At 44.0% G+C, this 11,297-nt stretch overlaps 1 protein-coding gene and 1 long non-coding RNA gene across 5 annotated transcripts in view; both read right to left on the minus strand.

Annotated features, from left to right (window-relative positions):
* Nucleotides 1-1,689, minus strand: part of DIAPH2 (diaphanous related formin 2) — a 184,345-nt gene extending 182,656 nt beyond the window's left edge. For 2 of the 3 annotated variants that reach the window (XM_048318376.1, XM_048318373.1), the window contains exon 1: nucleotides 1,536-1,688. In XM_048318376.1, the coding sequence (XP_048174333.1) occupies nucleotides 1,536-1,661 (126 nt within the window). In that variant the 5' untranslated portion in view covers nucleotides 1,662-1,688. Of the gene's footprint in view, nucleotides 1-1,535 lie in introns of all 3 variants that reach the window. The other variant, XM_048318375.1, reaches the window with a different exon arrangement.
* A 1,561-nt stretch (nucleotides 1,690-3,250) lies between these two features.
* Nucleotides 3,251-6,391, minus strand: LOC125333486. Of its 2 annotated transcripts, none has more exons than XR_007206877.1 (2): nucleotides 6,169-6,391; nucleotides 3,251-5,987 (listed from the first exon to the last, which is right to left on the minus strand). It is a non-coding gene; the product is annotated as an uncharacterized LOC125333486 (long non-coding RNA). The 2 variants fall into 2 exon arrangements; XR_007206878.1 differs by having other exon boundaries at nucleotides 6,093-6,391.
* Nucleotides 6,392-11,297: the final 4,906 nt, after the last annotated feature.

Below are 11,297 nucleotides of genomic sequence, written 5' to 3' on the forward strand. Positions count from 1 at the left end.
GTGACAATAAAAATTTATTCTAGTGATTCTAGAATGACTGAATAGACCATGCAATGGAAATAGCCATCCTGTTCAATCCAATTTTGAGCTCATTTCACTTTGATTTTCAAGTTATGTGTTTCTATCAGAACAGAGATTTCTCTCCTGCTAGAGCAAGATTCAAATTCATGTTCACAGCTTCCAATAAAAGCACTTCCCTGAGTGATTTTTGAATCAGTTCTCTGCAGGAATCTTCAGGCAGCCTTCTTAACTACTTTAGCAGGAAATAGTAAAGGCAGTATAAACACACCCAAACTTGTTGTTTATATGAAGTTCATCCTATGCAAGGAAACACGAGTTTGTTTCCAATAACACCATGAAACAAAACAAGACACCTTATTTGCTTATCTTTTGCCAAGATACACATTGTCACTTTTAATACAAGTGCACTTCCAGTCATACAGGGTTCTGACTGTCATCCTCTGAAACAAATATAACTTTCAGTAACTTTTCTGTGCCTCACTGTTATATATTTACCAACTTCCCCATATAAGTTCTAACTTTGTTACCAGTGATTAAAAAAAATATATATCAAGAAAAAAAACCCAAAAAAACCAACAAAACCCCAACCTGCAGTTGTCAGTCTGATCATTCAAAAGCTCTCTAGTCGCTGCAAGGAACACAAGACAGGAGAACTTCAATACTGACTTAGTTTTACCAGTATCTGGGAAAACCCCTGCAACAGATTCAATAGAGTTTGTAACTAGTATTCTGCAAGGAGAAGACTCCGGAAGTTTTAAATGCCTGCTACACTGTCGCACTTGGAAATACAGATAAAAGCTGAGCTAAAAAGGGTGGATTCAATATTAGGCCACGTGTAAGTAACAGATGTAAACAATCGAAGGTAAACACTGTCATATTAGCTAGTTTTACTACTACAGCATTTATGAAGTGGGATACAACCCAGTGATGTCGCTTTGAACGCTACCTGTATTTCAGCTTATCACGTCTGTCACTACAAAAATCAAAGAGCACAGCTCTAACAAACAAACTGCATTCCTAAAGAGGATTTATATTCAAACCTGTGTCAAATCTTTCAAAAACAGCCTAGACACCACCCAGCTTTTACACTTATGTTCCCATTCATTGAGAAGAAGTTGCATTGGGCAGCACGTGGCTCGCATCACGACCAGCAGCGTTCTGGATGGTTCAGACGGAGCCGGCCGCTCCCCGGGCTGCGGGAGCAGCGCCGTCCCCGTCCCCGCCCGAGCGTGGGAACGCGCGGCGCCCGCGGGCAGCGCCCACCGCCGGCGGCACCGCCCGGGAATCCCCCCGCCGCCCGGCCCTTCTGGGGGCCGCCAGCTGCCTCTCCGAGGAGCCCCCCGAGAGCCCCAAAAACCCCGGGGGGGTTTAAGCGCGGAGCCTTTAATGCCCGAAAAGGCTCTCACGCCCCTCCGCGCGCCCCGCACTCCCCGCTGGAAGCAGCGCGGCGCATCCGCGCCCCCTCCTCCTCCTCCTCCTCGTGCCGTTCCCTGCCCGGCTCCCAGCGCGCTCACCAGCTTGGGCTTGTTCCGGCTCTCCTCTTCCGCGGCGCGCCCGCCGCGCTTCGGGTTCATCCTGCCGGAGCTCAGCGGCTCCTCGCCGCCGCCGCCGCCCGCGCCCGGAGCCGCCTGTCCGTCCATGGCGCCGCGGGCCCCGCGCCGCCGCCGCCGCTGCCGGGCCGAGCGCTCACGGCCCCATCGGCCCCACGGGCCCCCCGCGCCCGCTCCGCCCGGGGCGGCTCCGCTGCCTCCCCCGGCCCCGCTGCGCGCACGCGCACGGCCCGCCCGGCGCCACCGCGCCTGAGCAGCGCCGCGCGCCTGCGCCCTGCGGGGACCGACCGAGGGAGGGGCAGGAAATGGCGGAGCCCCGCGGGCCGCGCCGGAGCTCCCCGGCAGGGCGGGGGGTAGGGAAAGGGCTGGGCCGGCTCGGGCCGGGGGTTTATCGCACAGTGGGGTGGGCTGGGAGGGGCCTTGGAGAGCGTTTCCTTCCAACCCCCTGCCGTGGGCGGGGTCACCGCTCGCTATCCCAGGTGCCTGCAATCTCCGTCGCACCTGGCTTTGGGTGTTTGCAGTGATGGGGCAGCCACAGGTGCTCTGAGCAACCTCACAGTGAACAATTCCTTCCTAGTATCTAATCTAAAGCTTCGCCCTTTCAGTTTGAACCCGTTCCCACCTGTCCTGTCGCTACGTGCTCTCATAAATAGTCTTGCCCCATCTTTCCTGAAGGTTCCCAGCAGGTTCTGCAAGGCCACTGGTCACCCCAAAGCTGGTTCTCTGTTCTCCAGGCTGAACAATCCCAGCCTTTCCTCCCAGCAGAGCTGCTCCGTGCCCTGCTCATCCTGGTGCGTCCTCCGGACTCTGTCCGGCAGCTCCAGGTTCTCCGTGCGCTGGGCCCAGGGCTGGGGCAGCTCTGCAGGAGGGTCTCACCGGGGCACAGGGGCACAGTGCCCATCCCTTTCCAGCTGCCCAGGCTGGGGCTCAGCGCAGCACGGGGGGTTCAGGGTGCCCGGGCCCTCGGCCGGGCCGTGCCCGGCTCCTCTCTGCGGGGCTGCTCTCCAGCCCGCTGCCCCGGCGCTCCCCGCTCCGCTCGCTGGCAGGGGAGAGGCAGACACCGGGGCTGGCCATGGCCGTGGCAGCCCATGATTCCCAGCAGAGCCTGGCTGCCATCGGATCTGCCTCACTCTGCAGCCGCTGGGCTGTGAGCAGAGTGCCCAGACCCTCCACATGCAGGGTTTGGGAGCTCTGACTGAGGTGTGTTTCCCTGTGTTTTGTTTTGGACACCCACGAGGGACAATGTGATCATAGACACCAGGGATCGCACAATCACAGAAGTGTTTGCGTTGGGAGAGATCTTAAAGATCATCGAGCCAAACTGCCCTCCCATGGGCAGGGCCACCTTCCCCCACACCAGGTTGCTCAGGTTGTCCAACCTGGCCTTGCTTGGATAATCATGGCGTTTTAACTAAAATTGAGCTACTGCCGCAAACAAAAGAGTTATTTTTTCTCTCTCTCAACTTCCAGAACTCCAGTCCCCAATATCTGAGTCATCTACAGGTGCTCACAGCTTACAACAATGAAAAATTGTTTAAACCATTTCTGTGGATTCCAGAATCCCTTTGGCTGAGCCTCGCTGTGTGAGCTGAAGGTCTCTCAGCATGGTCTGTACCAGCATGGACAGTGGAAAAATCATGGCTCACATGTCTGCTTATTAAAGGTGTCATGGTCACAGATGCCTTCGTATCAATATCATTGTTATTTTTAAAAGAAAAATACACATTTTATGTTGGTATAGCTGAATCGGTGGTTGCTAAACTATGTTGAGAAAACAGTCGTGAACACCGCCATGGTCTGTTGTTCTGCTGGGACAATCCTTTGGAGTTCACATTCAGATATAAATGTATCAGTTTGTTGCCCTCTAGGAGAAGGTCCCAGCTCAGCACTGCTTCCACAGGGGGGTTGTTCTTTTGGAAAGGAAAGCAAGACACAGAGTGAGTTTTCTGATCCCTGTCTAATACATACACAGTGATACAAAGCCTGAGATTCAGGTGTCTCTCTGCATTTCTTGTAACTCTCTGAGGCTTACCTGACTGCTGGGGGAAACATTACTCCTTTAAATCCAGCAATGAAAACCTGTTGGTAAAATCTGACAATACCAGCTTTCGAATAAAATGACAGCTCTAAAACTGGCAGCGGTCTTAAAACCAAAGTAGAATCTTGGCAGCAGAAGTTAGGAGGTTATAAAATGAGATGCATCTCTTTCTTCTAGTACAAATCTTCCTTTTTTTCATTCTGTTGATTTTAACAATATTTATTTGGGCACAGTTTATGATACCAACTTAACCATACATAAGCTGGAATTACGAAATCAATCAAGTAATCATGAATTTAATCACTTGTTTGCAATGTCAGGCAATGGGATGTTATTTCCAACTATATCCATTTATAGTTTACAGGGTATCATTCTACAGCAACAGTTTAACAATGGTTAGTTAAAAGAAATGCTCCAATCTGGTTTTTTCTTCCCTTCAGTTAGGTCTAATGACCATTTTGGTTTTTTCTCTGCTGTCTCTATTTTTTGTATTAAGCAGCCCCCATATCAACAACACAAAGTTCAGTCAGTCCACATTCAGAGAAAACAGAGAATAATTTCCAACAGCTGGACATCTCTATGCACAAATTTAAGAATTTTTAATCCAAATTCAGTAGCACTATTTGTTCAGCATAACTCTTAAGTGCTCAAGAACTTTTTGTCCTCAAATTTTCTAAATTTGCCGCAATGCTGCTTGTACTGCATTAGCCAAGTGTTCTTTGGTAAAGCCTTTACAAGGAACTGACCTCTAAGATTCAAGACCAGCTGGCACGACACGCCAAAAATAATTTATGGTACAAGTGAAAGCAAGTGCACGTGTGAGAAATGGAGAAAATTGAGCAAATGTAGAGTCAGACCTTGAGTTAATTTAGTTTTGATAGAGTAAAACTCAGTTCACGTTCCTGGTTTAAGCAAAACACATGAAAGAAGCACTGAAATCAGTGTGGGGACAATGCACATCACACTGGAAACACAAGAGATTTGCCATTTTAGTGCTGGTACCCTGTAATAACTGCACCCTTGTCTAACTCTACCCTTGTCCTGATGGAGGAAAGATGTGCAACCATCAGGCTGCAGCTGCATCATGTGATGAAAAGTCACCGCACAGCTGCTCTTGGTTCCCCTTCCTGGGTTTGCCTGCTCTCCTGGGACACATGGCTGCTTGCTTAGCAGAGTTAGGTCATTTTTTCAACTCTAATTTACAAATACTTTGCAAGTCTCCATACAGAATTTTCAGCTGTGGCTTAAAATTGTTGTTTGTGTTGTACAAAACATTGCTGATTTGCTGGAGACCTGCTTTTGAAAAGCTTCCTATAGATCAATGTCATTAGATCTACTTCACAGCCTCCTCAGCAGAAGTTAAAGCCTGTTGTTTGCTTTTTGAAAATGCTTTTAGTCATACTGCTGCATTTTAGTGTTCTTCCCACACCCCACTCCAGTTTCCAGGACTGAGAAGCAAATATTCCATGCATGAACTAAGGACCTTTATGACCATATAGACTCTGCAGGTAATTCCAAGCAAAAGGAGTGAAGAGAAATAATGTAGCTATCCCAGTTAGGAAAAATTTAGATGGAAAAGCCCCTCAACACCAAAACAAAACAAACAAAGAACTCCCCAGAAAACCACAACTCTACTTAAGGCAAGCAGACAAACCTCATTTTGGCAGACACTGCAATGCAGTATTTTGGCTCAACTCCGAGAGCAACAGCGTGGCCTGAGGGTGAACAAGTAGTTGTACAAACTGTTCTTAACTTGGCTTCATCTCTGAAGCAAATGGATTTCAGAACTATTTATTAAAAATATCATTTCACAACACTGCAAACATGGAACCCCAAAAAGCCACTGCTCTGTAGGTGCTGGCATTTCTCCTCATGGTTTTGTGTGTAATCAGTCCCATTCAGTCACACAACCACAGCAGCTCACAGAGGTCACACAATTATCTTACAGCAAAATGATCAGAGACTGGTAAGTGTGAGGTATTTTGAGCATCCCCAAAATGTGCATTACTTTCTATCTGAACTGGGACAAAAGAGGCCTTTGAGGATGACTGGCTAGCCCAGCAGTATGAGACCTTACAGCTCTAACATCCTGCCTCTAAACAGACCAAAAGTTCAGTCATGCAAGGTTGCAGAAGGCACTCACTCCAAGTATATCCAAAAAGGAAAATGATTCTGGATTTGTGAGAATTCATAAATTCAGTGAAATTTATTTCACTGAATTCATAAAAATCTCCATTTGCGAGACAAGGCATAGGCTTCTGGTTCACAGATCACCAAAACTGCCATTCAGTTTTCAGTCCCTGGGAAATATTCTGTTCTCCACATTTCTAGAGCTGAGGAAGAAATTTAACACTGTTGAAGTCTTTGTCCTAACTGCACTGGAGGGGAAAAAAAAGAAAAACGTAATTGCTCTGTATACTACCAGAAGAGAAAACACACAGTATTTAACTTAGCCACAAACAGGAAGTATGTTGCTAAGTCACCTCGTAGTACATTCCCCAGCTCTTCATCCAGAAATTCCATGTCATTAGCACAACCACTGTACCACAGAAAACATACCACAATCTTCACTGCTCCTCTTGGGCTGTAAGCGTCTCTCTCTTCCTGGCCAGTGTCATCACTGCACTCAGTGTTTACTCTCCTGTCTCTTCCTCCTTTTTGCAGTTTTAATTGGAATCTATTTACATTTAGGAATTTTCAAAAATTCCTGAATTTATCTTCAGAAGCAAATCAGTCTAAGCTTGTTTACAATGCATGAGAATGTAGTAAATGACAAAAAGAAAAGCATGGGGTGGAATAGCTTATCTTAACAGGTGGGAAAGCAGGATTAGAAGTATTAACTGCTAAGCAATTAAATGAAGAGCGTTAATTGCATATGAATAGATAGTCTCTATTGACAAGGTTACCTCACTTTCTAAGAGATACTCTTTGACTACTTAATAAATGTTATTTATTTGTAAACTTAAATCCACAGAGAACCCACTCACTGATAATTCCAAGAACTACTTGTTTGCTGAAGCTTTGTTTAATCTAAGCCATAATTTCCTGACTTTCTAGAGGCAATAATTGAACATTCTATAGGGTTTCTGTAAATAAAGTCACAAGAAGTTACTATCACACTTGTATAAAATTTATTACTGACTTGAAGGTACATTAAAACATCTTATATTAACCTTTAAACAGTGACATTTCACATTACAATCATGCACAGTATCACAAATGTTAATTAAAACCACAGCTTCTGAACATTCCTTTAAATGGCTGAGGATTACGCTTCAGCAAGGTTAATTCTCCACGGCTACAGCTACTGTTTGTTTTTAACCAGCTGTGAGATGGCTGCACCAGAGCTCATTTATTGGGCTATAAACTTTTCAGTTCCAAGGTAACTTACATGTTTTGCTTGTCCTCAGTTGTAGGAAGAGGAAATTGACAGTTTCCCACCTATTGTTTAGGAAAGTTTTCACGCTGAATATGTTGGGGAGGTAATTGTGCCTACAGCAAACCTGCAGTTCAACCTGACTTACTAAATCTAGCTCTGATCTAAAACCTAAAGCTGGACGAGCTGTACCATTATTAAATGATGATACTGTAAAAACATGAAGTTTCCTCGTGTCAAGGCACTTTTTAATTAAACTGAATAATTGTTTTAATCTGAAAAAAATCATTAGTGATTTTAATTTACTCCAGGCCAGGCTCCTCTAATACTTAGGAAACAAAACATCCATACAGGTTTTAGGTTTATATTTTCCAGTGTGTTACTTCTTTGTTACAAACGTTTTCCCTCCTTGAAGCAATTAACTGATTTAGGTGAATGCTGTTGTCACTCTTTTCTCCATTTTGACGACTTAGTCTATAATTCTAGATCACAACCAGATTTATCTTCTCCAGCAGATTTTCTGCTTTCAGGTTTCAACAGAGCAGTAGGAAACCATAATTCTTGCTCCATTCATGATTTCTAGAAACAAGGCATGTATAAAAAATTGCACAGGATTACTTCAGAGAACAATGTAAAAAAATGAAGACATTATTTTGCATGATTTTGGGCTTTCCCCACAAGAAAAACTAAGCAAACATCTTACATATGATGTAATGGTAATCAGTTAATATTTGAGTCTCTTTTTTTTCTCTGTACTTTTAAAGTATCTTATTCCATAGAATAATCAGAACTTTTTGCATCAGTACTTCTATTTTTTTCCCAACATTTTATGTTCTAGGACATAACTGCTTGATGTGAATAAAATGCAGTTATGTCTCACTATACTGAGTTTTCTTCGAAGCCCGAAAGAACTGGAGATGATCTGTACAGAGAGAAAAAAATGCTAACATTGCCACTAAACACTGTATTTCAGTTTTTAAACATACAATTATGATTACTCACATGTGCTACCCTACCTTACAATTTTTAACAATGTCGTACATCTTTTTGATTTAGAGTCAAATCCCAGTAGTAATTGTGGGTTTAAATAGAGTATTTGAGGCCTCGGTAAAAGCTACTAATTTTTTCCTCTTTTTCTGTCATCTCTGGGTTTTAGACACGCAGCACCTCAGTTTTGTCTCTCTCTGACTGTGCAATTCTATCACTGCCTGCAGAAGGAAGCAGAGAAGCTGTTTCTTCACACTGGGACATTTTTTCCCCGTGAAGACTCCTGGAGGTTCTTTCTCTCTCTTCTGCACATCTCCCCACAGCCCCATGGCTGAGTTCACAGCTTATCTTCCTGTGGGATTTTCCCCAAATTGTTTAGAAAATATCTTTTGATGTTCATATCTCACAACACAATTCGCTTCTCAAACATAACTGAACAGCCCACTATAAACTCCTTTTATTTACTACAAGGCTTCCCATGACCACATTCAGCACCAGAGACCTTTCTGTTTAGCCTGCCTTTGTACATCTTCACAGCTCTTCACAAAAACTAAATACGACAGCCATTCTCTTAACAAACCACATTTCTGTAGCTACCCAGGGCTGCTCAGAGCAGGACAGAACCAAACTGGGTATTTAATGGTCAGGCTGCTCTACATGGGAACTTTCCTACTTTGTTTATTTTGTCTACAAAGAAAGCTCTGTCGTGGGCAAACAGTGTTTATCATTTCTGTACATTATACAAAACCCTAACAAATAAGAATTCTACAGTGCAGGGAATGAATAATTATCAGTGGAGTAGCTTTAAATGTATCTCACCATAGCCCGCACTTCAACAGGCAGATTTCTGGGTGGAAATAAAGTTCATTTCGATGGAAATAATGCACATGGTGAAGGCATTAGTAATGCTAATGAAGAGCTTCCAGGCAGATGGACAAAAATAGGCCTGATTAAAGCTAAAGATCATGTTAAGAAATCTTTGTTCAGGTTGTTCAATGGAAGAATAATATAAAAACTTGTGGAATGTTCAGCCATGGTAATCACTTGTTCAGCATATAAGTAATAGTTTCACTTGCTAGAAAGAGATGGATTTTTGTTTTGTATTTTCCTGTTCTGCCCTTATGTGTAGCACATATCATTTACTGGTGGTGTATGGAGGGACTTCCATCACCACATCTGCGTCAAAGGTTTTTCCATAGCTATGCTAACTCCATGAAAGGTCATTTTTGGGGAGGGTAATGGGACACATTTTACAAGTGTGTCCTTTTACATGAACCAACAGTGGAATTATTTGAACAGCTTCTTTCAAGGGGGATAAACCACTTATATGATGCAGTTATTTAGTATATAAACTAATTTTATTATATAATTCCATCATGTTATTTCAAAGAGTAACCTAGTTAAATATCTTGAAAAGCAGGTGTTGCAGCTTTGAGGAATGAGAAGAATTATGCTGAGCAGGAATGTATTTGTATACTCCCCATGTTGGTTTTGGTTCACTCAATATTTGTGTTTAACTTAAAAGGGTCTTTAGTAACTTCCACTGAAATCAACGGTATGTTTCTCTTTTCTGAAGGAAAAACCTAGCTCTGAAGTCTAATATGCATCCTTGTCATCCAGCACAGTTCTAGCAGGATGGGACTGTGTGAAATACTGCAGAAAACATGGTTCTTCTCTTGTTCTACATTTTTGGTTTGTTCTGAATTATTCTTCCTTTTGTGTCTCTTAGTTCCTTAAATTTTGCTCACACTGAACTTACTTGTGAAAACCAAATTCTGCAAGCTATACTCAGAATTCTTTGCTTGTCCACTCAGGCCTTTTTATAAATGAATGAAGATGGCATGTGCTAAAGTAAAGACAGTGAGAAGCAAGATTAATGCTGATCCTCTCCTGCACACGCAGACTTGTCTATTTTTAGCCAGACAAGTGGCTGAAGATGAGTTTGAGGCTCGGCCCAAGAGAATGTGGTTTTTCCCATGATGACAACACACATTAGGCTTCATTTAGTGTAAGAAGAGGTGACTCTCAGAGTGGCAGTGGTTTATATTTCACTCACTTTATCCATATGCAAAGTGGATTTGTTCAGCAGCCTTAGCACTTTATGTGATACAAAATTAACAGGGGGGAAAAAAGAATAGTTTTCTGCCAGGTTAGTGTGCTGAGCTAATCCACACCTGTAGAATCAATCCCTAGCTCTGGCATAAGGAAAGGGGACAAATGTGGCAGTGAGAGATTACCAGACTAACAGTGATATTCTCTCAGCTTTAACTCTGCACTAAAAGTGCTCTGCTTCATGAGATGTGACAGTTTATACTGTGAACTGTGGCAAGGTTTTTATCCTTTCCTGCTGCCACGTGGCCTTAGGGACCCACACTGTGCACCCAGGCTGCCACAATTCTCAGCCATGTGTTTTAGGATCAATTGAAATTGTGTAAAGAGAGCAAAGTCTATGGGCTGAGGGCAAGTTAAGCTCGTCAGCCAGATCAGTGGATATTGCCTGTTTCTGGGTCAGAACTCTTTGTCATCACATTCTTTATTGAGCCTTCAGTGATGGGGAGTATGAATCCAAGGATGCCAATGCAAAACCCTCTCCTGCACAGGCCTTTCTGGAGGAATATGAGCACAAGCACGTGGCAAATGCTTGTTCTGTTGCTTAATGCATTACAGGAAGCTGACACAATGTCCAGTGATAAGGATAGAACAAAAACTGCAAGTTTCTTGTGTAGGAGAATATAGGTTCAACTTGCAGGAATGGTTACTATCCAGTTTTTTTTTAAAAAACCCCTGAGTATTCTGACAATCGTACAATTTCAGAGTAGAAATGGTATGGAGATCTGTGGATGAAATTGTCCAAGGAGAAGATAGCAGGAGGAGAGAGTTAAAGTCCGGAGGAGAGAGGTCTGTAATTTTCACAGACAGCTGGACAGAGGTGAGACGGTCCACAAGAGGGTCTGAAAGAGAACCAGGAGCAAAAAGAGGACACGCAGGCAGCCCCATGAGGTAGCTGTGTCAGCTGCTAAAGGTGTCTGATGGCACGAGAAAGGTCAGGGTTTCCCAGCTGGACCAGAAGGTCGTTCCAGACTTCACTGAGTGGTTTCCCTGCAGTCTAAGGAAGGAGCAGAGCCGGCATAGAGCTCCATGATCCCTGTCTCTGCAGGAATTTGGGGTTCTGTGATGTAAATCGTGGTTACTGCTTGTTGGGGGGATTTGTCTCTTTAAATTCTGCAAAGGACGTTTGAACCTCCCACCCCCTCATTAAGGACACAATTTTAGCAACCTGGGGGCAGTGGGAGCATTCAGCGCCCGGGGAGTGTCTCTGTGCAGG

The sequence above is a fragment of the Corvus hawaiiensis genome, chromosome 14 (assembly GCF_020740725.1).
Source record: "Corvus hawaiiensis isolate bCorHaw1 chromosome 14, bCorHaw1.pri.cur, whole genome shotgun sequence".
Classification (NCBI taxonomy): domain Eukaryota; kingdom Metazoa; phylum Chordata; class Aves; order Passeriformes; family Corvidae; genus Corvus; species Corvus hawaiiensis.